This window comes from Lipophrys pholis (genome assembly GCF_963383615.2).
Source record: "Lipophrys pholis genome assembly, chromosome: 15".
Taxonomy (NCBI): Eukaryota; Metazoa; Chordata; class Actinopteri; order Blenniiformes; family Blenniidae; genus Lipophrys; species Lipophrys pholis.
Genome location: NC_137642.1, coordinates 13,592,601 through 13,620,595, shown reverse-complemented (window position 1 = coordinate 13,620,595; position 27,995 = coordinate 13,592,601). Strand labels below are relative to the sequence as shown.

At 39.0% G+C, this 27,995-nt stretch overlaps 2 protein-coding genes across 3 annotated transcripts; one reads left to right on the top strand and one right to left on the bottom strand.

The window, feature by feature from the left end:
• Nucleotides 1–9: 9 nt before the first annotated feature.
• Nucleotides 10–27,952, bottom strand: mcph1 (microcephalin 1). Of its 2 annotated transcripts, none has more exons than XM_080482207.1 (15): nucleotides 27,865–27,952; nucleotides 26,543–26,607; nucleotides 26,361–26,452; nucleotides 26,148–26,266; nucleotides 25,940–26,024; nucleotides 25,628–25,739; nucleotides 25,414–25,545; nucleotides 25,246–25,326; nucleotides 23,458–24,495; nucleotides 22,487–22,602; nucleotides 20,430–20,467; nucleotides 20,146–20,308; nucleotides 19,983–20,060; nucleotides 513–750; nucleotides 10–416 (listed from the first exon to the last, which is right to left on the bottom strand). In XM_080482207.1, the coding sequence occupies exons 2-15, from the start codon at nucleotides 26,574–26,576 to the stop codon at nucleotides 364–366; spliced, it is 2,379 nt and encodes a 792-aa protein (XP_080338333.1). In that variant the 5' UTR covers nucleotides 26,577–26,607; nucleotides 27,865–27,952; the 3' UTR covers nucleotides 10–363. The 2 variants fall into 2 exon arrangements, with proteins under 2 accessions (XP_080338333.1, XP_080338334.1); XM_080482208.1 differs by having other exon boundaries at nucleotides 27,779–27,944.
• angpt2a (angiopoietin 2a) lies at nucleotides 6,738–18,736 on the top strand. The gene is made up of 9 exons (XM_080482138.1): nucleotides 6,738–7,424; nucleotides 10,753–10,908; nucleotides 11,877–11,998; nucleotides 12,083–12,321; nucleotides 12,758–12,879; nucleotides 13,290–13,391; nucleotides 14,247–14,413; nucleotides 15,537–15,667; nucleotides 17,361–18,736. The coding sequence occupies exons 1-9, from the start codon at nucleotides 7,167–7,169 to the stop codon at nucleotides 17,525–17,527; spliced, it is 1,464 nt and encodes a 487-aa protein (XP_080338264.1). The 5' UTR covers nucleotides 6,738–7,166; the 3' UTR covers nucleotides 17,528–18,736.
• Nucleotides 27,953–27,995: the final 43 nt, after the last annotated feature.

Below are 27,995 nucleotides of genomic sequence, written 5' to 3'. Positions count from 1 at the left end.
TTCTTTTTTGTGATAGTGTATTAACATATTTCACATCTTGTCAGTTGTATGTATTTTACAAAGAGCCACAGCATATAAGGAAACAAAAAAAACTACACATTCAGGAAATTAAAATTTATTCAATCTATCATTATTATATATTACTAAGTTCCCATGGTAACCAGGCACTATAGGACATTCAACACAGAATATCTAAAAGGATTTATGCCAAGTCTAGAGCCTGCACACATTTGCAAATTGAGTCGATAAAATCTGAACAGTGTGTAACACTATATGGTTAAAAAGTATGACACTTCATAGCAAAACAAAAAAAGAATAAAACTAATAAAAACTTCACAGTTCAGAAAACAAATTCCTCAGCCGTCACTCCAAGTCGTAGTTGTCATATGGCAGCTGCTTTAGGTGCGTGATGCTGTCTGAAATCAAACCACACAGAGCGAAAGAAAACAACAATTAGCAGCACAATAGAGAAGTTCAGTGTTTATCGCAGACATGACCACAGTATGTCTTACCAAGCACCCACTGCTCAGACAGAATCCTGCTTCCCGCTGGTCTCCTGCCACTGTACTTCCCTATGCAAATTCCCGCCCGCCGCACAGTTTTGCAGACTGTTCCTCCACAAAGCTCAATCAGCTCCACCAGACTGTGGGTGGGTGGCTCGGAATACTGAGATACAAACATGGCCGGTTGGCCTTGGAACAGGTCCTGCTGGTGCTCACCGGCTGACAGGTGCCTCTGGAGACGACAGATCTAAGAGACAGACAAACAAAATGCTATGCACTGCTCTCACAAACATGCAATCAGGACGGATGCGCTGAAAGTGTTCAATATGTTAATCGGCAAAGGTTCCAAAATGGAGACAAAAAGCTTAGTGTTGCAATTGTTGTCTTGACTTAGTTCAGAGGTGTAGTTCTACTCTTATGTCTGTATGTCAAATATATAGCAAAACCAGCATCATTCATTTTAGCATAAAGACGGGAGGTCATGAGGTCAGAATTATTTCACAGATTAGTTTTTTTAGACAATGTTGCCACTACCACGAATTGCTTAGGTATAAAAGTACATTTACTCACTGCAGCATATCACATCAATCATTCTTCAGCTGGTGTACAGTATGTCTTTTTGGCTGACTTATTCACACTACCAAAATGTTATATGGCAGTAGGTATATTTCACACGATTGCAATCACTATGAAAACTGTGGTCAGTCTCACATAAACTCAAGCACCCATTTTCAGTGTGTTACTGAACTCTGAGCTGTCAAAAACAGGATTTTTCTTATTACAGATGTTTTGACATGAACAACAGGTGCTGCAGATGACTAACAGCAGTGCAGTATTGCTGCTGTCAGTCCTATAACAGCAGGACCATGAAATAGAAGCAGCTGTATGAATTCATCCAATATTTTATTTCCGTCGTGTTTTTTGTTTCGAAAAATGTCTCCGACAGTCTCATGTAGAATATAGTAGTAGAAGCTTTTCAGCTGCTGGGTCACCAGTTTATTTGATCCGCTTGTGTGGTTTGGAGCAATCTTCATGCCTGATGTCCTCCTGAACCAGTCTGAGGAGTTGGAGGCTGAAGGGCACCTCTTATATATTTACAGCGGTGACTCATCGGCAGAAAGAGTCAAACCTTCAGTAAACCTCTGGTTAGAAGCTTCTCTAATCTCGAGGGCCACCACTGCCCATACAGGCACAAGCACTATCTTGAGTGTGAGACACACTTTACAGTTAGTCAATACAGAGAATTATAATTTTCCTGGTGCACTGTGCATGGTTCACTAACTCCAAAATAAATCGATTCAAACACCACAATAATAATGTAGTGTTTGGATTTTCAGGAAATTGCGGTTCTGCTTCGTGTTTAAAAGGAAAATGTGTGTCTCTCGTAGGAATAATAAACATAATCACAATATTCAGCATATTAAAGCTGAGGTTCATCAACCTGAATAATGCTAACAAGCTCTGGGATTGTCTTTCACACAAAGCTTGCATATATACATCTTGAGGATGACAAATTCATGTTGGGTCAGAAGAACAAATATCTTTTTTTTCTTTTTTCCTCATATCAAAGAGCCTTATAAATCTCCACCGGGTAATTTAAATCAATGAAGTGTCCAATTTGTTTTTGGAGGATCTAATTTGCAAGTTGCAAATAGTCACAAGCATGAAACCTTCCAGCCAGTTTCAAGCAGTGAAGTACTGAAACAGGCCTGAAGGTGGCTGCTGGAGATGCAGCCGAGGAGCACAGACCCTCAGAGCCAAACAACAAAACACAGCCTGGAACACCAAAACCGACGTAATGACTGTACTGTGACAGCCAAACTGCAACAGCTGCTGGTACCGAGAGATCATCTTCAGCTACTGCAGAAAGTGAAGCCTGACTTACGGTAATTGACACTTCATTACATCAGAAAAAACATTGACGCCTTTTCAAATACTTGAATTAGAATTGTCTGACTCTGATCGCTCAGTCTTTCAAATTAAAAATAAATTAAAAATGATTCAATGGTGAAGGTTAAATACAAGGACATCATCTGTGCCTGTTTTTGGTTTATACACTGAACATGGTCCTCAAAGCATTGTCAGCTGTCTGTGATAGAATGAGGGCATGGGCGCCTTGTGACGGTGCGCTTCTGTTCAGGGTTGCCGTGTGGAGCACCGTAAAGCAGAAAACCTGGACTGAAGGCCTTCGGTGTTTTGTTCATGTTCACACTGGATTCACTGCTGAGAAACCTGAGACAATCAGAAGGTTCAGGGGACAGTGTGGTGTTAGCATTAACTTGCGCGAGGACAATGATTAAAGACGATATGAGCGTCTATGGGGGAGGTAAATATAACACAGAGGCACACAGCTATAAATACAAATACCTATGAATCCCATAAAGTTGTCATTACGAGAGGTACACAGCTTGAATCATTTTTGAATAATGGGTTTTCTGTCAAGAGTTTTCAGTGAAAGATTTCATTCAAGTCTTATTAAACAAACTGTCACAGTGAATCCTCAGTAATATTTGCTTTGCTGTGGTGTGTTCAACGGCAATTTGAATTTGCATACGTTTCATTTCATGTCTACTTTACTGCTGCTCCAGTGTTACACGAATCATAATGGAGATCTCTCTCTGGCTCTTACTCTGACGCCACACTATTGGGACCCCAAACACTCAGTGAAATGAAGTAAAAATGGACCAATATACATTCTGCCCTTCTGTCACGCTATTCTGATGCACAATCAAACCTCATAAGCAGATCTAGCTGGTTCTTGACATGAGAACCTTTAAAACCCTGAGAGGGTGAGAATCTGTGTGTGATTACGTTCGCAGGTATTCAGGTATCGTAGCATTACTTTGACACTGTTGTGGATTATGCTAAAGAGCAACTGAATACAACAATTTGAGCATGCACATATTTTGGAACATTTTCTTCCACGGTCGTTTCATTGCTTTTATTATTCCAATGTAATTATTGACTATTTTGTATGCAACCCTTTTACCTATTACATTATGCACATTGTGCCTCAGGGCTGTCATCTGCCCTCTGTTATGTTGCTATCAATCAACAACTTCACGAAAATGAATATACATGAATGGGAAAATATGGTAACTGGCTAAACGGTGTAGAAGTACCCATTTGTTCGCCGCAGAGACAAATGTGATTGAAAGTGGATAGAAACTGTTGCCCACTCCAGCCAAAACTTAAAGTGACTTTCTTAAATACTAAAATAGTTACTGAACATTATATTTCTCCGCATTACAGCCAGACTGGACTCACATATGGAGCAGATACTGGTGGTAAAATCAACAAGTTTGGCCTGGTTAAGATCATTTATGTAAAAAAAAAAAAAAAAGTAAAAAAAGAAGTGTGACAAACAGGAAGTTGCATCGACCTTGACTGTCGACTGACCCAAGTTTCTCTTCAGGTGACAATATAGTGTAGGTCCTGAATAAAAAGGAAAAGGTGTTTAAGATATTGTGCCAACAAGAAGAGGATGTAAACACAAATAAACTAAAAGCACACAGCCTTCATCTTTAAACATAAAAAAATTGAAAATATTGAAAATCTGGAACATTTAAAGTGTTTAATTAATCTAAAAAGATAGATAACTTATTTAGCCTTGCCCAAAACTTTTATTGACGTAATTAATGCTTAATACTGTGGTTCCCAAAAGAATGTTTTCCCCTCCCCCCTTTTAAAGGTGAAATAAATAAGTTAAATAAGTCAGAAGATATCTGCCAACTTTTCACTTTTAGGTGTCATTCATTTCCCACTTCTACTCCTCAGTCCTACTTATTTTCAATGACATTCCTCCAACAATGCTTCTTTAAAACCTTTTTTTTTTTTTTTACCAGTTGCTTGTTTGGATATTTGAAAATCACAGCTATTGTATCATCATTATTTATTAATTATCTAAAATATTTACTATCCTTTAGCTTTGTTCTGCTTTCCATCAACATTTGGCAAAAAAAAAAAACTAACATCTGGCTAATTGGCTGTTAGGCGCTCCAGTGTTCACCAGATAGATGCCAAATGTGTCTGCTTGCTATTTGCTGCTGAAAAGGTCATCCGTGGTTGCTTTTTAGAGCCACTTGGCTGAAAACAGCTGCTAACTGCAGCTGAAAATTGTGTTATGACAGCACTGAAAGCCACCTAAAGCAGTAAATCTGTGGATTAGACAGCGAGCAATCAGCTGAACTTCAAATTGAAGTTCTGCAGAGCAGCTTGTGCTGCAGATTCATCCGTATAGGCAGCTGCCACACACTGTCACAAACCGGTACACACTGTCCATGTTATAGTTTGACAACAAACAACGGTAATGAAATGACACTAAATATGTGTTCTTCGGAAGCTGCAAACTGAAGCCCGAATGTCATACTTGTCTCCATAACAGTCCTGGATTTTTCACATATTGAGAGATGCCGGAGGTAGTAACGAGCTATCGCTTGAAACGGTCGCAGTATGGATGAGTTACATTCCATTGATCTAGCGAGGAGTTATTATTGACATGGAAAATCCCTCCTCCTCACTCTGACAACTTAATGACCATCCCTGAAAAGGTACAGTTGGAATTCGCTTGCTGTTCACAGCATGCTAGAAGAGAGGCAGAGCAGGCAGGCCGACAGATTGTGCAGTGCCTTACCCAGGCAGGAATAAATTTAGATTAACATCCCTGTATAATGAAATACAGACTGGGGCTGACAGCAGAGCCAATGGTACACATGCTCACCGCACACAGAAACAGTCAGGTGATCAGCATACGTAGGATGTAACACGGTGCTAAATGTAGTAAATGAGTGATCACTGGAAATGATGCCTGGTTAATTGAATGACTGTCTTCCTATTCCTTCTCTGTGCTTTCAATTACTGTAAAAAAAAAAAAAAAGAGCGAACACCTGAAAAAGCAAACATTTTGGTAATGACGTCAAGCCCTTCCTCTTTGGTAACGTGCTTTAAATATATTGCATTTCCCTTATTCAGGTCTTACATCAGCCCACTTCCTACTATTCTGTGAGAGTTTTTCTATATCGCCGCATAGAGCCAGTCTGAGGCTTTCCTGTCAAAGAGGGAAATCTGGTGCAATGGGCAACAAAAAGTGAGAAGAGCACTCACTATTCACATGTAAAAGATTTGATGAAATGTTGTATATAGGTGTATAGATTCATGATTGTGTACTGTGAAATTATTTATTTTTTCCAGTAAGCAAAAGGACAATGCACTGAAAACCATTTCTTTAAAAGGGACATTAAATAAAATATTAATAAAATAATTCCAGGTAATTGTGGTGTATTAAAAACAACAGCAGCTTGAAAATGACAAAGCTTTGTAGTGAAACCACTTTGTCTTTGATGAGGATGTTTGTTAGCATTTGGTTGGCATGCCCCCCAATCACACATGAAAATGAATGTGAAATACTATTTTAGGCTTGATGACAGATAAATGGGCAGGGATACAAAAACAGACACCCACATCTTGGCCATCCACTTAACATCTCACAATATCACCAATCTCAGAAAGGGTGGCCTATGATTACAACAATGAATTTTGGTAAGAGGGAATAAAAGCAGAAACCATTGTCCTTCCTTTCAAATTTAAAAGGGCAAGAAGAAAATCTATTGCTGCATTATACTTGTGACTCAGCGCTGCCATGGTCTTTTAAAGTGAAATGGCAAGACATAAACCCTGAAGCAGGGGCCATTCATTTTGTAAAAAAAAAAAAAAGTAAAAAAAAAAAGGATTGGTCAAAGGTCATCAAACATACACTTTTAGAGTTGTTATCTTTGGATTAAATTTCATCTTTATTTTAATTGTGATCTTTTTTTGAATTTATTCTAATTACCTCATTGTAAAGCACATAAAAGATAAGAATAAAATAAAATAAAATGTGTTTACAGACCATAAGACCAAGAAAGAAAATACAGGAATTTGAAATGTTTAGTGATTGTGAAAATACATTTATCGGGTAAAGAAAATAACATACAAAGACAAAAGACCCCCCCCCCCCCCCCCCCCCAAGAACAAAGCAGGGAAGAGTTATATGTCATTTAAATAAAAAATAAATAAAAAAAAGATCAAAAAAATCCCTTGAATTCTCATTCAGGGTGCTCAAGTGTTTGCTGTATGCCGGGAAATACTTTTGAATGAATGGGATGGACACTGCTACTATCAAAGAGTGCGTTGAAGGTGGACAGCTGCATCCTGTTCAACTGTTCTACTACAGCAGAGAAAACACTTGTGGGTATTGTAGAGGACATTGTGGGAGATGTGTAGTTTGTGCGCCAGCTCCTGTGTTTGGTGAGTGTGCACTGAAAGGAATCTCCACTTCACTGCTCTCACAGTGACCGGCCTCAGTCAGGGGGGGGAGTGGTCTAAACTGACTGTTAGCAAGTTTAAACCACTTTAGCAAGGGGTTGGAGGCTTGATGAAAGGCGAGCACATGCAGTCTGGCACCAGTAATCTCAGGACACACTACCTCTAATTCCTGATGGCGTTTTCTCCACCTACCACAGAGAGGTGATAAAAGGAATCTGCGAAACCTCAAGAGCACCGTTTACACTTGGATGCTGCTCGAGGAAGACGTCCCAATCATTAGAAGAAGGCTTAGGAAATCCTGAGAACTTGACAGGTTAAAGCTGTACTACATTATTTTTGGTGAATAGCTCTGCCAAGAAAATGCTGAATGTGGACCTAATAGTTTTAAGCTTCTGCCTTGGTCTGGGAACACAACACACTGCTGATGGTAAGAGACAATACAATATCCAAAACGGCCCGTGCAGCTATACGTTTCTGCTGCCTGAGCAGGAAACCTGCCAAACCCAGAACAGCTTCAACTATCCAGTTCAGAAGGATGGACCCACAGACAACGAGTCGACTCAGAGGCTGGAACAACTGGAAATCACCATGGAAAACAACACACAATGGCTGCTCAAGGTGAGACTTTGTCACACTGAAGATATCGCATACGAACGATTGTCTTTTGCTTAAGATGTTACGTGCGAGCATAAAGAAAAATAAACACTTTTTTTTTATTTTATTTTACAAGAAGAATTATTTATGGCAGGACACGATGTGCTGGAGAAATCTCAATGAAGGTGTCTCCAGAACAAATGTTGAAGTATTGATTATATTCTTTAAGGTGGACGAAGAACTTTTCAAAGGAAACATGCTTGTTTTTTATATGATGGACAAATGATTTGTGGCTCAATGCCACTTATTTATAGCTTGTAACCATGCTGCTACGATTATAATTCCACCAAAGTCTGGAAACACGAGTCAAACGATTGCCAAAGAATGTGCCGTTAACTTTGTCTCCGTAAAGCTACATCGGAGCTCAGGCAGTAAGAGCTCGGGAACAGTCACAGCAGGTTTTGTTGTGGGGAAAAAAGAAAACAAACTTTTATAAGTTCTGTCAGATGATTTGAGAAGCTGTTCTGATTTAATGAAGGTGGGAATATATATAACGAATGTGCCGAGTGGCTTTGAGACACGTTTTAATTCCACACAAAAGGACATAATTGGTTTTGGCACTTGACAAAGACTCGACACAGGTGTCCACAGGCGGGATGCATTCTCTCCTTTCAGTCTGCCGAGTCCCTTATCGTCTAAGTGAGTTGCTTCTTTTCTTGTTCCCGCCCCACCTTCACCCACTTTCATAGTGTGATTAATGATCAGAACTGAGCAAGATGAACCAGACAGGACAAGGACATCTCGCAGCTGGATCACACAAACCCCATCTTGTACCATTAAACAAATTTTGATTCATTGAATGGAACGGCTGATACGGCACGTTAACAGACAAAATCCAAAGCGCTACCTCAGAAATCAAAGGCTTTACAGTACAAATTAAAGGTTGAGCAGAACAACACAGTGACATGTTCCTTAGCTCGTACACACCGAGAATATTGCTGATTAATGATGCACCGTGTCACTAATTCAGATTTGTCATTTGAAAAGCCGACAGCTTTTGTGTCAGTGGCTAAGAAACTGTCTGTCTAGACCTTGACAAATCCACAAAACCCTCAATAGAAAGAGGATTAAAACAAGATGACTGCAAAAAATAATTACAGGTAAGGAGCGAAAACAGATTTGCTTTTAAGATTTTGTCGTGCCAGTATTCTAGTGTCAAGAAGACAACCACAACGTTTAAGAAGCGAATGCCATACAGTGCACGTAGCTGTACCGATATTACAACATAATCAACAGTAAATAGTCCTTCCCAACTTTACTTAATTCTTTGGCATAAAGACGTCTCACAGTGACTGATAGCAGATCCGAATCCTAATCTTATATTAATGACTCGCATCGCAAACACATCTTTACTGACGGTAACGTGCCTTTTTTGCAGCCCGAAAAAAATCCTTCATCGTGTTGAATTGTAAATCTTTACTTTTCAAAATCACAAATAAAATAAGAAAAGCCATTTTCTTCTGTGCATCAGAAAGACATGTTGGTTTACTGCACCAGCTGTAGCTTTAAATTATTTGAAATATTACATTTTCCCCATTTTGATAAAAAAAAACAATCCATTGGGTAAAGCACGCTCACACCACGTTATCAAAGGTTTCAGTTTCCAGCAGCACTCGAGAAAAATAAACAGGTGAACACATGATTAGACAAACGCATTCACAATGTGAGGGTAAATCTTAGTTAGCCTTATTGAAGAACTGTATTAATGTAGTTATAGAGTTGGTTCACAGAAGTCTATTGGTGACAGATCAGCCTCAGCGGATGATTTGAAGATCGCACAGTGTTCGACTACAACAATTTACAGATTAATTAAAATTAACTTTAAATTTATTTGCTTTTTTTAGTTCTTTGCGGTAATGAATTGAAAGTCGTTTGATTGTGACCAGTTGGATGGGTTTAAACAAAATAACTATGGCTAGTCTCTCGTAGGGTAAATATTCCTGCAGTGACACAAACGTCCCACTTTAACGAGCTTTAAAATGAAAAAGAAGAGCCTTTCTTGAGTGAAGACACTTATTTTCTGAAGTGCTGTTTTGTGTGCTGACGACAGCTGGGAAAAGAGAAAAATGATACCGCTCTCACGTGAAGGAGGAACACGGTCATTTCATACTAACGCCTCTGAGAAACTCAGCGTAAACAAATGATTAGATCAATGACTGAATGTCAATGGGACATCCTGCCAGCCATTCAAACGGCAAACTTGTAAACATCCAAGAACATAAATGAATTTGACAACGTGAGGAAGACAAACAAAATCAGCACTGATTGCAAATGTTGGTTGTTGGGGTTTTTTTTCCCCCATAAGAAAAAATAACAACAGAAGCTGTTTGTGGCTTCATAACCGACTGATGAGTAAATAACAAAGGTGATTATGCAAACTATGTGGATGACACATGGATATTCAAGTGCTTCCTGGTGGCGCACAAGTCCGACTGTCATGAAGGATGTAACCCCTCACTCAACACTTCCATCCTGTTTACGAGTTGTGTGACCTGATTGCCACTCAGGAACACCGTGCAGGAAATAACTTAATGATTAGTCTCGGTCTAAATGTAGCAATGCTGTAAGGTAGATGTGAACAAAACACGCGAAGATAAAGGCATATCACATCCCAGAACTCTAAATATTTTACATGATCCCGCAGTGTAGTGATCCATTATGCCATTACATTACCAGGGAGATGTTTCTCATCACACGTGAAAGACTGTGTGGCTCTAAGAAGGATCTTGCCTATTATTTCTATCCCTGTAGCTCTCCATAAAAAATTCAACATGCATCATTTCTCGATGGTACAAGATCTGCATCACGTTCTGAACATGAGATCCTCGATACACATCATCATCATCATCAATGCAATCGTTGAAACAGATCTATCCAAAAATTTTAAAAAGAGGCACACATTATATATATATATATATATATATATATAAATAAAAGTCAGTAATGAAGCCACAAACAGCTTCTGTTATATTTTACTACACTATCACAGCAATTTTGTCAGAAGACACACAATCAAAGACAAGTGATTGCAGGGAATAGTAAAAATAGTGGTTTTGCAAATGGTGCATTGCGAGAATAAAATCACGTCAATATTTCAATGTGGGTTTTTTTCTTCTTTTTTTTTTAAATTTGTCCTTCACATTCAACAAGTAGTAATGGGAGTGGGACATAGTGAACAGTAACCAGCTTTCCGCTTGTAAACATCTGTGTCCAACAACAGGATTGTGTCCAACAAGCCACTGGCTGAAAGTGAGGATGGGTCTCAGGATAATTGTCTTTTTGTGCGTCTCAGCTGGAGAACTACATACAGGACAGCATGAAGCAGGACATGGCTCAAATCCAACAGACTGCTGTGCACAACCACACAGCTACGATGATTGAGATTGGCACAAACCTGCTGAGTCAAACTGCCGAGCAAACAAGGAAACTCACCAACGTAGAGGCACAGGTGAGCCTGTACATTGTGTTTTTTTTCCCCTGATATAAAATACAAACTGCACTACACACACACAATCTGCGTTTAAGTCCACCCTGTGATACACGCTGAGAAATTAGATGGCTTCAGAGTGTTAAAAAAATAAATGTGGAGGGAAAAACAGTCATGACGGCGTCGGTGTATTATTGTGGCTGCACGTCGGTGACCTTATGTGAGCCAACTGTACAGCATTTCCTGTTATTAGCACACTTGTATTCCCAGAGAAAGGGTCTATCAGTTTGTCACAATCAGACATCCGTCTGTTCAAATACATCAACAGCTCGGTTGGAGACACATAGCTAGGATCCATGTAAACAACGTGCTTTTTGCTGAGTTCAGTTCCTACCGACTGGGAAATTTGTGGCAAAGTCCACAACCTCTGTTTGGTTTAACACGTTGGTCTGTGAAAATACATTGGCTTTCAAAGTTTTCCCTTGTGCAGGTACATCTGCTGTGACGGTGAGGTTGCTCTTTCCTGCCATGTTTTTCCGTTTTACAAAGTTTACTCACTAGAAAAGGGCAAAATGGACCTGAGCTGATCTTAACTGACACACAATTAAATACAACATCCAAACTTGGGTTAAAATATTATGAAGCCGTTATGACATTCAGAGGTATGTCTGATAGGTTTCTTCTTATACTGCTAAAGACAAGAAAATTTTAAGTATGTCTCAATTTCAAATTATGCCCACAGAAAATCCGTTTAGGGGTCTCATTCTTAATTTAGCATAAAAGCATTGTGAATTAAAATGATTGAACACCACACCACTTTAGACCATCTCTTTAACACACTGGTAAGCAATAAAAACCTTGTAATTGAATGAAAGTACAAAATATTCCCATTATCCTTTACAGAACATTTACAAATCTTCTGATTGAATAAATATAAAACTGCCCTCGATAGCTGTGTGAACGATCTGCTTCGTTTTTCTGCACTTCAGGTAATCCATCACACAACTCGACTCGAGCGGCGACTTCTGGAAAATTCCTTGTCAACCAACAAGTTGGAAAAACAACTAATAATTCAAACAAATGACATCCACAAACTCAACGATAAAAACAGGTGAGGAAAGACACATTCCTGGACAGTGGTAGGGCTAAGCAAGGCCAGACGTTTGCAGCTGAAGTCGTTCGCTTCTCCCCTCAGTTTTCTGGAAAAGAAAGTGGAAGAGATGGAGGGGCAGAGGCAAGTGGAGCTGAAGGGGCTTCGAGAGGAAAAGGAGCAGCTCCAGAATCTAATACTGAAGCAAACAACTATCATAGGCGAGCTGGAGGAACAGCTGCTGAAAGTGTCCTCCAACAATACTGTCCTACAGCATCAGCAGCAGGAGCTGCTGGACACAGTGAACAACCTAATTCACGCCTTCTCCGCCAGCTCTGCCCGAGGTGAGTCAGCACTTCATTTTTACATTCTTTAACAAAATGCTGAATGATTAAATTTTTTTCCAAAATGGTAAATGGATTTCACTTATATATATATATATATATGCCTGATACCAACACAATAACTTCATGGAGAAAAAAAACAAACTTGCTCCTTTGTGAATCCCGCTGCCCCAACAAGCAAAAGGATAAAGAGAGAACCAGGTATATATTATACAAGTATAATTTGGATTGGAGGCAGAAACAGCAGTAACCACTTAATATTATCAGAAGTGGGAACAATTAGACAATTAGGGGGTCAAATATCAATTTACAATGAATCTCCAGATGAGTGTTCCAATTTGAAAGAAAATTGTATGACGGGCTGAATGAATAGGACTTGTCAATCGCGTAAACATACATGCTGGGCATCATTAACAAAGACTGATTTCTTTTGCAGAGACCAAAACTGTTATGATGCAGGACACTCCCACCACATACATGGACTGTGCTGCGATCCTCAAGTCAGGAAACACCCGCAGTGGCGTCTATACACTCACACTACCCAACACTACAGTGGAGGTACAGTCAGCCTGTTTTTCCTCAAACATAATAATGTTCTACTGGTACAAACAGACGTGCGCTGACAGGTCCTCATTTACACAATCCTATGAATAAAACATCGTGTGCATTGGGTTGAAAAGTTCAGTGAGACATAGTGTTGTTTGAGGGTGGAGGAGTTCAATTAAAAATGCTCTCAGACTTCAATAAATGATGGGCATGCTTGGGCTAAACTGTGATCTCCTTAGATACTTTTCAGGAACTTGGCCTTCATTGTTTGACCCTCTTTCCTTTAACATGATATTTGCTTTAAATAAAATTAAATGAAAGAACACTATCAAATTATAAATGAGGATTCATTCTTTACTGTGCAGTATTTTTCTTTTACATTTTTAATCAAAGCAACTCTTTTTTTACCGATCTGCTCGAAGGCCTTTTGTGACATGGAGACAGAAGGAGGTGGCTGGACAGTAATACAAAAACGCTTTGACGGCCGTGTTGACTTTCACCGAACGTGGCAGGAGTACAAAAAGGTAAAAGCCATCTGCAAGAAATTCTTTCCCGAAAAATATATAACCAAGGACACAGTATTCATTGGAAACACACGTGACAGTTGTTAGATTCAGTTTGGGCTTTTGACTTTGTTTTAAGTGCCGTCACTCAGCAGATATTCCTGAAATCAATCCAAAGGAGAAAAAAAAAAAAGAACAATCTGCAACTCGCAGCACCATTATTCTAAGCAAAACGGAAAAGTTGTTTTCAAAATATTGTTTCACCGGGTCTCATGAGATTCATTCAAGCTTTTTGAATGTAAGTTATGACAGGCCACTTTAGAGAGCAAAGGCGGAAAAAAAGGGAAACCCACGCTAAAATAGGGAGGAATTCAACGATTCCCACACGAGCAGCAAGGGAGGAGAAACTATTTGACATTTTTCAAGTACCAGATTAAACCACAATGTATTTATTGTTTCTGTCAGTGCATTCAAGACTGTACTCACAATATGCTAGGATTAAAGGCCGAATCACAAAAACAGCGACAGGCATTTCCTGTATCGCGAAGAACAAAAACATAAATAAAAAACACCACTAATTGTCGAAAAGAAAAGTATTCATGTTATTTCTTACTGAATTCAGGCTTGATTAAAACTGTCACGTTAAATTCTTTTTAAATCCATATCTCGTCATGAACATTGCTTGATTGCCAACATTAATTTTAACAAATTTTATTCAACTGGATCACTTTCTGGGAAGAAGGCCTTATATGTGATATCAGAGAAATATGCAGAACAGTTGACGTCGGTTTTTTTATCTCTTCTTTTGTTAATGGGGAGAAAAGCAATCACCGCTGCCTTACAAGGTTTAATTGCATTTCTTTTGTGCCGTTTCAGGGTTTTGGGGAACCTTCAGCTGAATTCTGGTTAGGAAATGAATTTGTCGCCAGACTGACAAGCCAGAAGTCTTACAAATTAAGGATCCAGCTGGGAGACTGGGAAGGAAACACCGCATTCTCGCTATATGATCAATTTTCTGTCGACGGTGAAACACAAAATTACAGGTACGTTACAACATAGAACACAAACACACAAAATGAGTTGACAATTTACCACTAAGAAACATAGATAAAGCAAGTACAGCCCCAAACTCTGCAAAGACATTAACTGCATGAACACTCAAGAGGCAACAGAGTGTAAGCGGGAACAAATAAAAGCATCTCACATGTTGTAAAGTAATGATCTCTCACACACTTCACAAGGCTTAAAGCGTACGAGATTAATTAAGTGCTTTTATCAAACAACCTTGGTTTTCCTGACAGAGACCCCTTGATGTAGTCTGTCAACTAAACTGCAATATACTCTGAATATCAAGCCTGCACACATTCCTAATCACACCGACTCAGTGATTTTCCACTAGTTCTATGCTGCTTGTTAAAACTTATTCCTAATATCAGAATGGCTAAAAACAGTGGAGTAGAGTTTGTTTACCAACACACAATGTGAATTTAGACTGTGTTATCAATGTCAGGAAAATGCTTTTGAAAAGCCGTGATTATGATCGTATATGCAGACAAGCCCATCATCGAGATTCTTCTGGATTTATAATACTAGATGTTCTCACAGTGATGCGCCGGCAAATATGTTGTGACGCTGGTCAGTATTTGAAAGAAATAGGAGAAACATGAAATCATTTATCTTTCTGATATACCGTCTGAAGGTTTTGTTTTTTGCCAGGAGTCTTGGATGTATTTTTCTCTCTGAACTAAAACTGATTTCAACAATGGAATGGACACACTCTGGATTTGACAAAAAGTCCTTGAAATGCCAGAACTCAGCAAATAAGTTCTTTTCAGGCCTCCAGCCTTCATAACTATGACCCAAATTTAGTATATAAAGTGTTGGCTCAGTAAGGACAAACAAACAACAGGTAAACAAAGTAGCTTTCATAAAATGCAAAAAATAGCATCCAAAGATATGTATTCGGCAAGTTGACAAACTTGGTTAAGACTTAAACAATTAAGTAAATCCCTTCATCACATGTTTTGCACATTTCAGATTCGGGGCACAAACAAAATGCTCATGGAAAAAGAATTTCATGAGTGAGTTGTGTGTGTTGCCTTTTGAGGAACAGCAATCATGGACTTCCTCCTCCTCTTCCTTCATTTTTCCTCTTCTATTCTACAGGATACACCTTAAAGGCTACAGTGGGACGGCAGGCAAAATAAGCAGCATTGGGCAGCCAGGAAGTGATTTCAGTACAAAGGATGCGGACAACGACAAATGTGTTTGCAAATGTTCACAACTAACAACAGGGGGTAAGAAAAATATTTCCCCCCTATATTACTTGTCGTTTGATAATTTTTTTTTAAACAACAGAATCTATGTCGATTAGTGATGGGCACTCACAACAACTTCCCACCCACGCAACTCTTGGCACTTGCCTCGAAAATCTTCAAGGGCATTTTAATGGCTGCCGTACTTTTGTGGGCATGTCAAAGAGCACAATTAGCTCAGGCTTAATCACTGATGAACTCATTGGGGAATTCAGTTCCTACAATAGTTGACATTAATAGTCTGGGAACAGAGCTTTTCCCTCTCTCCTTTTGTAACTTAAAAGTCCTCCTCCATTCCCCTGAAAGTGGCTCTGCTGCCAGAAGTTTGTCTCCATCTGTATTGCACTCTGCCAAGTGAACATGAAGACATGAAAGCCTTAACCCTATTCCTTTTTTCCCATGAGGGGTCTCCCACAGTGGGTTTCATAAGTGTTTCTTACATAGGACTGTGAATCTTTGGCTGTGGGCCAATAAGAACAGTAAGGCTATTAAAAGATATAGTTGTTTCGAATAAACAAAAACAGTTTTATACACCTGTCTAAATGAAAAAAAAAAAAAGATTAAATATAACTTAAGTCGAGGATTCACAAATTGTACACATCATGGTGTTTGGGAGAAGTTCTGCACATGTGGAAAAGGGTTGATTGAGGCTCCTGGCGCTCAGGGGAGTACTATAACGTTCATGATTTTACTAGTGGTAAGAAGAAAAAACAAGTCTTTAAAAAAAGGCAGTGATCAGAAAAAAGGTTGGCAGAATCCTCTCATGCCATCTCTGCTTCAAGGCCACATTCAGTATCATTGGCACAACAGCTGAATGCATCATCAATCTTATTAGAGAAGCTTGAATTGAATTTAAAGGCTGATTCTTCAAGGTTTGCAGAAACAAGTCCAAATCTCATTTTGGTCAATGTTAAAAGCATTAGTCAAACTAATGGAAAACTACATTAAACTCTTATGTCTAAGATGAACTGACCCCCAGCTGATACAGTTACAAGAAGGTATTGATAAAGAACTAGTTTTCCCCCCAAAAAACATATTAACCCCTGAAGACCTGTAAAACTCCTTGGTGACAGCTCGAAAACTGTGAAGCATCAATAACAAAACCTTCAGCCTTGAGAAAATACATTTGAGAAAATTCAGAAAAATACCAAGTGTCACAGAGGAGAGTAAGATTGAACATACTTTAAGTAATAAGAACCGTTTCACTTTCACCCAACCTAAGCCTCTGGGAATATCTCATAACAAAGAGTTTAGAAAAAATTGCATTGTGGCGCTTTTCCACAAATTGTTGACTTCAACTTTCACTAAGATGATACAACACCAATGACCCACGACAACCACTTTAACCACTTCTTTATGGTAATCTTAGATGACTTTTCTATCTTTGAAAACTTGAAGCTAAAATAGATAGCAATTGATTGAAATGTTTACCCATTCACAGATTTCCATATATGTAAAAGAACATTCCATTTGTAAGATCTGATTTTACGTGGGATTTTCAAACAGACATTTCTGAGATGGGCCACTGAAGCCGCTGCCAAGAGCAAGATATCCTCTCTAAAAACACTTCCTATTTGGATTTGAAAATCAGACGTCATTAACACTAGTTTACACAGTGTTGTATGCAATATAATGACAGCATTACATTCAATCTGATGACATTGCAATGTTCCAGGTTGGTGGTTTGATGCCTGCGGACCATCAAACCTCAATGGGATGTATTACCAGGAAGGACAAAACGCCAATCGCTTCAATGGGATCAAATGGTACTACTGGAAAGGCTCGGGCTACTCACTGAAGACCACGACAATGTTGATCAGACCAGCAGACTTTTCCCTTTGAACCACTGCACTGAACAACAAACAAGGTGGGAAGGAAATTCTGCGAGACAAACAACACCAAACATAAATATTCTCAAGTGAGCCAAAGCACTGCAAGGGAAATGTTTTTTGTATGCCTTTTTTTTTTTTTCCATGTTTTTCAGAACAAATCATTCAAATAAAATTTGTTGTGGGAGGAAATAGTTGAATATCATACTGAGAAATGCCTATAAGGACTACGTATGAATGTGGTATGCAAGGATAAATAAGACGAGAGGAAAATGTGGCAATAATTTAATTCCTGTCATATTTCAGAAGGTAAAGTACCCATTTCAATAATAGCCATCACTGTACAAAAGAAACTATGGTACAGATTGAGGGGAAAAAACAAGTGACTCTAAGTGATGTGTTGCCTAAAATGTAAATGATAATGTATAAATGCCACAAAACTCTATCTTTTAATATGAAATTGTTTTGCTCCAGAGAATGTAGATTATATAAATATATGTTGTTGTTTTTCTTTTTAATTTATGCAGATTTTTAGGGTGATATTTAACTTTATTATATATGAAGATCTGTTGCAGATCTGTGATACTAGTTGCTAGATAGTTTTTGATTTAATTGCACATAAACCAAGAAAAAGTATTTTTAATATAATGTCATAGTACCTTTAAGATGCCTATACATTATTTTCAGTCTTTTGGAAAGTCTGTTTGTTTTTTTACATATGTTTCCTATTTCTCAGCAGTCAAAACTGCGTTTAGGAGTTTTGGACAGACATGCCTCACAAGCTGTTATATACCTGAAGTTGAATATGAAACACCAACCACTGAGATTTCTACTCTGTGGTTTGTGACTGTAGGATTTAGGCCTTAACTCTTAAGTGTAGTGAACAGACACAAACAGCCTTTTTGGGTGTACAACTGTCAGATCACAGAAATATGTTGAGCATTTTAGAAGATTCTTGTGCCTAGTAAAAATACAAAATAAATGTCAAATGTTTTAAACCGTTTTGTTTTGTGTCTTTGGGGGGTTGTTATTGGGTGTGTCTACAAATGATAAGCTCTGCTTCTTACTACTCCTTTTTGGATATGTTGGGCCATTATTTATTAGTTATCTGTTACTTTTTTTTTTTTTGCCTTGTTAGCTTTGCTTTGTTATGTTTGTTGTTTGTTTGTGTTAGTTTATCGTTGTTTTGTTATGTACCCACATGTCCGAAATAAACTAAACTAAACAAATACTGAGGAGACGACAATTCTAACTACATGAAAATGTTGATAAACAGAAAGAAAAGAATAAAATATGTTTTATATTACCATATAATGGCAAATCGAGGGGTACATTTATTGAAAAAATAAACAAATACTGTATATTGGCAACTGACTGGTTCACATGATGAATTAGTGAAATATATCAAAATATAGTTACACTTAGTTAACCATCAGTGGCTTGTAGATTAAATATACTTTTAGAAAACCACTACACATACTGGCCTTTATGTAAGATATTATTTTAATCATTAGTATCAGATAAGTCAGTCACTTCCTTTACAGATGACGACAGCTGGACAGAGAACCTGAATAAACCAGGGAAGGCTGTGGTTTGTGAAATGTCGTATGCGTTCGCAGGACCAATGGAATGACAAAAAGCCTTGGGGACAAAAAAATATTTTGTCTGTCACAACAAAAGCAGCCATGCACATTCAAGAGGAAATGCGTTGGCATGTGCCTACATTGCGATCCCAGGCAGCAGAGGACAGTGATTCACGAATGGCAAGTTCAGGAAGCGACAACATCCACATTTCACACAGGATGCTTCAGGAAAAACAAGTGGACTGTAAATGGACGACTGGCAATAAAAATTAGCAGGTTTCCGTCCAACTTCCCTAGCCTTAGGTTTTCATAATTCTCTGGAATGTCATTGGAGCGGAGCACAGAGATGTCGTCTTTAATCTTTACAGGCAAGTGCTTTTCATTATAACGCCCCAGGAATTGAACCAATGACTGTTATTTAGTGTTTATACTTGGAAACAGTAACCTAATGTACCAGTTATAATAAAAAAAAAAAATACGGCAGTGAAAATCCAACCTGGAGTCCAGGACCCCCCTTTTATTGCGCTGCTCTGAGGCTGACAAATTTAGATTTGGACAAGTAGAAAAAAATAAACAACCACTTTCTCAAACTGAAAGCAGACCCAGAAATCGGATCACTTCTTGTATTTTGAAGGCTTAATATTCAGAATATATAATATATTTAAATACAAGAAGAACTTTAGTTGCTTTGGAATACCAGCCAGTTCTGTCTTTATAAATCAATCACACCTTTATTTGGGAAAATACAGAAAAACAAATACCATGCATTGATACAATGACTAATTTAAAATCAGTACACCTTTTGGTACAGATGATAAACCATGTTGAGTCTCCACAGACATTAACGTTGGTGGTGTTTATTATTACTACTCAATATGTACTCACCTGCGCTGCAGGAAATTTGTCTGACAGTTCATACGGCTCCTCTGGAACCCACTGTCTTTGTTCCAGGCACCAGAGTATCTAATCATAGACCGAAAACAAAGTCAAGGAAATCTCATTAGTTTTAGGTCATGTAAAGGTTTCTTAACATTTACTACCTGCATACCCATTCAAAAGAGAGGATCCAGCAGCCACGAGCAATTCCCAGCAGAATATTGAGGGTCCGCTTGTCTCCTCCAGACACCAAATGAGTTGTGCTCTCGCAAACTCGGTCAGCGATTGAAAAACCACCCAACGCTTTCACCACCTGAACCACCGTGTGCTGTTTCCTATGGGATTAAACAAGACATCATTTTATCCCAGGAGGCTCCCAAAAGCACAGGAATGATAGCAAATAGGAATGACGCTGACATTTATCTGAAGATAATCAGACGAGCAAATAGCACTTACTCAGTGGGCATGCTTGTCATGACCAATGTTCTCATGGCCTGCAACAAACACACAGATCGGAAATTTACAAACTGCACCATCCCCCATCATATCAATGGATCACTTGGCCGTTATTATGTGAACAAATATTTGAAAGAATCTGTCAAGTGCCATAGGAAATGCACCATCTGTTATTAAACGAGAAACTAAAAAGCTGGATGCGTGCTGGTTTGTCGAATCAAACTGCACGAAACAGGTAACAGGATCGCTGTCGGTGTATCTGCTTCTACAAGTTTGCCGAGCTAAAGAGTGGCTGCCTGATGTGTACAGTGCCATGTCATGTGCAACATCCAGTCCCCATGACCCTAATGTGAACCAAGCAGGTGTTCATGTTGAATGGATGGATGAATGAACAAGTAAGGACTGCACTTTCAATAACCCCGAGAGATGAACGGATTCACGGAAACCACAAACATCAAGGCGAGGGAAAGGCAGGAAAAACACATTTAGAGCTCCAAACTGTAAATTTGTAACCTGATGACGGGGGGGGTCAATGGAGACGTGTACTTTGGCCCCAATAAAGCCGGCTATCATTAGCACGGACACCTGAGCAACCGTGACAAACAGGACCACCAGACCCTTTCCTGTCACAGTCTGATATCTGGTCCCCCGGCTGGAAGTCGGAGGTGAAGGCCAGCTGAGCACCACAGTGCCAAAACAGTCCACAGGCCAAGCTTCCACTGTCGTCAAACACCAGATTATCCCTGACAAAGCAGTTGGAAAGTCACTGATTTGGGTACACCGCAGCGTTACCGCACCACAGTTGTCCAATCAGAGGTTTCCTAAAAGTAAATGTTTTGATAAACAGTGTGGTCTTCAGCTCATAGGACACTACTTACGAAGGTGTGTATGAAAACTGCTTGGCCGAAATGAAGTCAAACAACTTAAAATATTGTTGCTCCCAACGTTCCTTATCTGATATGGCGGACACGTTAAAGCATAAGAATCCGGCACTGAAGAATGAGCCGCACGTAAGGAGCCTCTGGCTAAAAGCTGGTGTGAACTGCAGCACAAATGAAGGAAACTGGTCACTGTATGAGTAGTCCTATACTGTGGCCACAGGAAAGGTAACACAATCAAAACAGTAGCATTTAGAGAATTGTATTTTCTTTTCTAAAATTACACAAACGTTGTCAAAATGTGAATGTGGTACTACTAAAAACACACAACCTTTCAAATATAATCAGAGTAATGTTATGAGATTTGTTGGAATATAAAATGTTTCAATCAAAAAGGAGAATGAGTCTAAGTTTCTGCCTGATACACCACAACTGCCTGACAGCCATGTGATTTAAAAATTTGTAATTGAGGATTTTTAACAATTCAGGTTACACACTTTCTTTACAGAATCATGATCTTTGTAAAAAAAAAAAAAAAGCCGGAGACATCTCCCCGTGGTGCATGACATCATGTTTGGCGTTTTCAGCTCCAGCTTGAGGTTACCAGCGTAACGAAAACAGAGCCAGGTGCACATCCTAAGCAAGGAAGTTGTATGCAAGCCATCACAGAGATAAAGCACAGGAAACCCTCAGGACCAGACAGACCCTCTTAGCAAATGCCTTCAGCTGCAAAAATGAATGAGCAACAGAGGAAATTTTTACACAAACTCCTGGTGCTTGGTTTTCTTGAGCTTCCTATACCGGGGGAAAAAATATATACTTTGTTTTGCTGTTCTCTTTTCCGTGTCTCTGCGATAAAGGATATAGGAATAGCGCGCATAACAAATATCAGGCTTGTTGGAAGTTAAAAAACATAAATCCTAGTAACAGCCAGTGATGAATGCCTCCACGTCGATAACTTTTAATTCAGTACGAAAGCTCAGTGGATAATTTTATCAATAAAAAAAACTAAAAACTATGTGACCATTATCTCAAACAAACTTTGGCCTACCCGTAACATCCAGCGACGATATCTGCTTCAATAAACTGGCTCATCCATGCACCTACATCAAGTGTTTAAGTCCCCCTTGTCCCCGTTGACCATAGATGACATGTTTTGTTAGTTAAAATCAGCCTTACCTTTGTTGTGTGAACCATTTTCTCAGGACTCGAGGCGATTTGCTTATTGTCATTTTTCACAGCTTGAGTGGAGCTCTCAAAGAAACCAGCTGCTACAGTACATTCATTTCCTCTACCTACATTCAAAAAAGAAGAAAAACAATATATAATAGAAGGGGGGAGGGTTACTCAAGCTATCACACAGCAGGTGTTGTTCTGTCTGCAGTTCATCTTCGCTCTGTTTGCTTCAAGTGGCTGCGAGAGGATGTAACAATAAGAACTGTAAAATGTAAAAAAAAAAAAAACTAACAAAAAAACAGAAAGACTTACTACGTCACTGATCTTAAATGACTAGCACACAGTTCAGTTGTATTTATTGAATGACTGACGAAAACACTGAAAAACACCAACCCATAAAACAGAACTTTCACAGGACAAAGTTGACAATAACCCACACATAGTCAATTCTCAAATCATTCACTGTAAACACATTAAAAGACAATGTCAAACAGACTAATAGAACAACTGCTTAAATGTCATACGACTACTTTGAGGAGTGAAGAGGAGACAGGCATGTCACTTCAACTACATTGTATGAGTTGGGTTGTGGGAGAGAAATTAACTACAAGGTTCATAAAGACCCACTGATGATACCTTTACAATGTGTTCACTTCCTTTAAAAACACATGCATATTATTAGAGCTGCATATATAGGAAGTTCTTGTCTTTTTAGTAAGAGCTTTACTCTTCTCCTGTGTGTGTATCCAGAAACAATTTCACCCTTGACTGGCTCGTGTTGAATTTAACATTATTCAGGTTCAAAAAACATGAGCGAATATAAACATTTTAAGTGAACACACCAGCCACAAAAGTTCAAACCCAATTATGGTTGTAATAATTTGAAGAATGAATAATGATTAACCAAAACAGTGGAACTCGGGAGTGCTGGATTCACTGTTATCAATCATGTCACACATATCCTGACTACTCACTTTGCAAGGTGTCAAACATAATATTGTTTTCCTGCAAGTCCGATTCTGGGTTCTCCACAGTGTGAGGCGTTGACTCATCTGATGTTTCACCCGTCGTTGGAAACACGAAGGAGTTCTGTCCTTTCCTTTTAGTGATCGGTGACACATCAGCGCTTGCACTATCCAGTGCAGGGAGGGAATCTTGCTGATCATTTTGAGGTTCACTGCTCGCATCAGATGCTTTACTGATATTTTTGCGATTCCGACTCTTCAAGGTTCTCTTCTTCTTGTCATTGCTTTCAGATCCCCTGCTCTCCCTTGTCCTTTTTCTCTTCTTTAAAACAGGTTCCAGCTCAAAGGGCAGGTGGATGCTTTCCTCCATAGGTAGATTTGGCAAAAGACGCCTTTTTGATTTGTTGACAGGTGAAAAAAAGTCCTCAAACACGTCATCGTCGTCAGCAAACGCTGAACGGGCACTTTTACACTCGCTAGATAAGGAGAAAGACTTTACCAAAGCAGAAAGTGATAGTCTGGCTTGCCTGGGGGTCTTCGGTTCAGTTTTCTGTAATGGAGCAGCGGTGTCTTTTGATGTTTTAGCAGCAGCAGCATCTATCACAGCCGATGATGAGGAGCACCGAGGAGACTTCACAGTCTCAAGATGAAGATCATCAGCGAATGGTTTAGCAATTTCACATTTTGGATTTTCAGATTCAACAGCTGAGAGACTTTTCTGTTTATGAACATTTTTGATGTTACTTGATCTCCTGTCCGGGGAAGCGTCTTCTACAAAACCTACTGAACTGTGTCTTTTTGCTGACTCGACAGCAGCTCTTCTCGACTTTCGTTTATTCCTGTCTTCAGCTTTTTTAGCCTCAAGACTTAAAGTCTGTTTGGGGACATTGCGACATGGGGAGAGCCACGGCTTCATGTAATCTTTCATGTCTGAAAGTTCGCTACGCTCAGGGTCTTTAACGTGCAGGGCTGTTCTCCCTTCTTCCTTGTCAGGTGAATGATCAAGTTCGGCAACAGAGGCGCTGGATTCTTCGTCTGACTCGTACACTGCGGTGGGGAAAAAATATTTTTACATTTTAAACACAGACTGCCACGTTGGGGGTCAAGCAGCACTTGTATCAATCAGCTGCCCAAAATCGTTCTGTTGTTTGTTTTGTTCCCCAACATGTCTGCCTTTACTTGTTAAAGCTCCCACTGACTCATGATTTAAAACCACGGGCATTTTTTACAAGCCCGCCCATGCAAATTTTACAATATAAATATAAATGGTGGCCAGTAAAAAAAGATGCTCAAGAGACAAGATAAGGAGACTAAGACTTTTTCTTTAGAGCCAAGACATGAGGAGGAAAAGACACCCCGAAAGTGTGATTGTAAATCTGTCCCAAGGTTCTGAAATTGCTGATTATATCTTTAAAAAATTATCTGTTAGAAATATAGTTGTCAAATGTCAGTTCAACACTATAAAACACCTTTTCTTTACAGCTCATAATATCAGTTTATGTCTTCAGCCCACCAGCGTAGGTTTCCCCACCCAATTGGTCAAGTTCAGAAAGGTCAGTTTAACCTAGTATTATGCCTCTACGGTCCAGCAAAAGACACCAGACTGTGTTGGAAAAGTTAATCTTCCAACCAAACTCATATTAAGAAATTAAAAAACAAAATCCAGAGCTCCTCATTTTCCTTTAAAACCCAAGAAAAAAAACTAAACAAACACTGTTTACATTAGATTACAGTCCACCTTTCTTCCCTACATATCTAAAAATCCATCAGCTCAGGTCAGAAATTTTATTTTCTTACACATAAATTTGGGGTGGGTTGGTGTACTCCCAAGGAAAGGCTTCAGTCCAGTGGACGAGCAGGATTCAGCCATTTGTGAAGCTGAAAAGCAGAAGCATTTTCATAAATAACTTAAAAAGGGACAAAATGGTTTTGATTCTTTGTTGAAACACTTGCTGGCTCACTAACCTGTGGGAGAGAGGTTTTCCCTTTTGTCTTTCATGTCTTTCAAACGCCGAGCCATGTAATCTGACCTTTTCAGAGCAGGGCTGTACACGATCCCATTTTCTTCATCAATAAAGATGGATGGCACATCCGTAACTGTCGATGGATACTTATTTATAAGAGGAAGCTACATCGAGCAGTTCTAACAAAAGGTTTGAATGCTTCAACAGGCTCTTACCAACAGGCTGCTTCGGAGTCAAATCTTTCTTCATCTTGTCGATCTTTTTTCTCATGCGCCAATTGTTTTCAGGGGTCTTATCGGGATGATCTTTCGGCCGCATACAACGATGCTGTATGAACCAAACAAAGAAAGTGTTGTTAATAGGACACCGTTTTAAACAATGAATAAAGAAGTTAGTAGATAAATAAAAAAGAAAGAAAGAACGAAAGAACGACAGAAAGAAAATTAAATTGCACTATATCTTTCTTTTTCTATTTCTAACTATAAATGCTCGTGGGACAATTAAAATATGTAACTAACTCTACTCACCCGCTTGTTCTTTAGGACAGGATTGCTTTCATCATTTAAGGCGGGATATAGCTCCTCATCCGCATGCACAGCATTCTCATAACACCTGGCATCATTTCATCAGAAATAGGGGCGACAACAACTTGTGAAGTAAATCACAGCCCAATAAAAACGTAGTACCATTGTCTGAGTTACAAAAACGTACAGCGGCCTGAAGCATTATTCGTACCTGCCGATCCACAGAATGGAGACAAGGTGCACATTACATTTCTTGGCTTTCCTCCATGTAGCCGAATGTCCATTGTTGAAGACAACATGCGTGACTTGTTTATTGAATGTTTTTGATACCTGCCAAAAAGGAAAGTAATTTGTGTATTGCAATGAATACAGAGCCACTGTCAGTAAATGTAAAAAACACAATCATGATCAGAATTTGTCTCACCTGAGCGCCCATCTCTTGCAGCTGCTCAATGAATGGTTTTGAATAGTTTGCCGTCTTTTCTGATGACCACACATCAACAAAGGCAACAACATCTGCAGCCACAGTACACAGAGTCAAAAATATACCACACGTCATAAAGGCCAGTGGGCTCAGTACATTAACGGTCAGGTGAGATACAATACCTTTAAGAACTGAGGATTTGTTGGTTGTGGTCATTACTGGCTTCACACACTTGCCAAGTGACCAACTAGAAAATAAGGAAGACATTATATGAGACAGAAAATTGCAGGAATCTCCAGTACATCATGTCAACTGTTCCAGACCACCTTTCTACATGACTAATCTCTTTAGATCCAAAATCAATTTATTAGAAAAAAAACATTGAAATACCACTTTAGAGACAGAGCATTAAAAAGGAGTTTAAAAAGGATTTGAATCAAATAACATTTGTTTATAAAATCAAATACCAGGTGAATATGGACATCTCTGTCATTGTAAAAGGCTTGCAACTGAGCATTGATATCTTGAATTGTTATATTTGTGATACGGGGAAATTATTGGACTTCTTTACGTACGTAGTCTTGTATATCTGGATCGGTGTGAGACATACATTAAAAGAAAGCACTATGATATCTTCATTCCATGACAAGGAATATGTGGATTTTCTTTGCAAATTAAATATTTAAAAAAAAACAGCTGCAGCTGTCAGTATCTGATTTCCCTTGCTGTGATCACACCCAGAACTGGAGTGATTATTGTGCTCACTGGCAGAAACGATATGAGAAAAGTATCTGAGAATTAAGTCAGTGCTAAGCTCAAGGCTGCAACTTCAGGGTGTTTTTTATTCCAAACAACAAATCAAATAACTCAAGATGGCATTTTCTAGCCATGTCTCTCTTTGATCAAAAACCTATTTCTGATCATCATTACAAGTCACCGACAATGAGCATACAAGTGGAAAAACTAGTAAATAGCGTTATGTATTATGTGATCCTGAATTGTATTAATTTATTAAATCGTTACAGAGAATAAACTTGTCTCCAACTTTAATGTTCCGTCTGAATCTGACCTTTTACTCCCCTGTGATAAGGCTTGGATTAGTTTTGAATAACTTGTTGATCGTTTATGATGATCTAGTAGTTGACACGACACACGACTTCCCATTTATGTATCGTGAACATAAAGTTAAAAATACCACGTAACAAGAGTTGACGTGTGGCAACGAACATCCAAAATACTTCGTTACCCAAACCAAAGAAGTAACGGTGCTGATCATAGTATTTAATTGTTAGAAGAAGAAAAACAACAAACTCGTCGCTTCGCCCGGCTGCTACATTAGCAGCTAACCAACTTGGCAGAGTGTTGAGTTAGCATTTCTCACGGCTGTGCTCAGTTTGGGACTGACGTAATATACTCACATGTGTTTACACACGTTTGGAATGACCGCACAGCGACGTGACAGTAGGTAACAAGCAGCATTTTCCAATATCTGTGGTGCACTTACATGTAAATAGAGTGGCAGCGAGTTTTCAAATTACGCCGCTTTCAGCAAACAACCGACGACAGTAACTACGGTTCGCGCTTGCAGGTTTGTCGGGCAATGCATTGTGGGATAAAGGACTGTCATTGGCTGCT

What these genes read in the sequence shown, in the direction of transcription:
- angpt2a (XM_080482138.1), top strand. Translation starts at nt 7,167, where the DNA reads ATGCTGAATGTGGACCTAATAGTTTTAAGCTTCTGCCTTGGTCTGGGA. An exon ending in ACACACAATGGCTGCTCAAG is followed by an intron (nt 7,425 to 10,752) that starts GTGAGACTTTGT and finishes TGTGCGTCTCAG; the next exon opens with CTGGAGAACTACATACAGGA. An exon ending in AAACTCAACGATAAAAACAG is followed by an intron (nt 11,999 to 12,082) that starts GTGAGGAAAGAC and finishes TTCTCCCCTCAG; the next exon opens with TTTTCTGGAAAAGAAAGTGG.
- mcph1 (XM_080482207.1), bottom strand. Translation starts at nt 26,576, where the DNA reads ATGACCACAACCAACAAATCCTCAGTTCTTAAAG. An exon ending in CAAATCCTCAGTTCTTAAAG is followed by an intron (nt 26,453 to 26,542) that starts GTATTGTATCTC and finishes CTGTGGCTGCAG; the next exon opens with ATGTTGTTGCCTTTGTTGAT. An exon ending in GGAAAACCTCTCTCCCACAG is followed by an intron (nt 25,327 to 25,413) that starts GTTAGTGAGCCA and finishes TCTGCTTTTCAG; the next exon opens with CTTCACAAATGGCTGAATCC.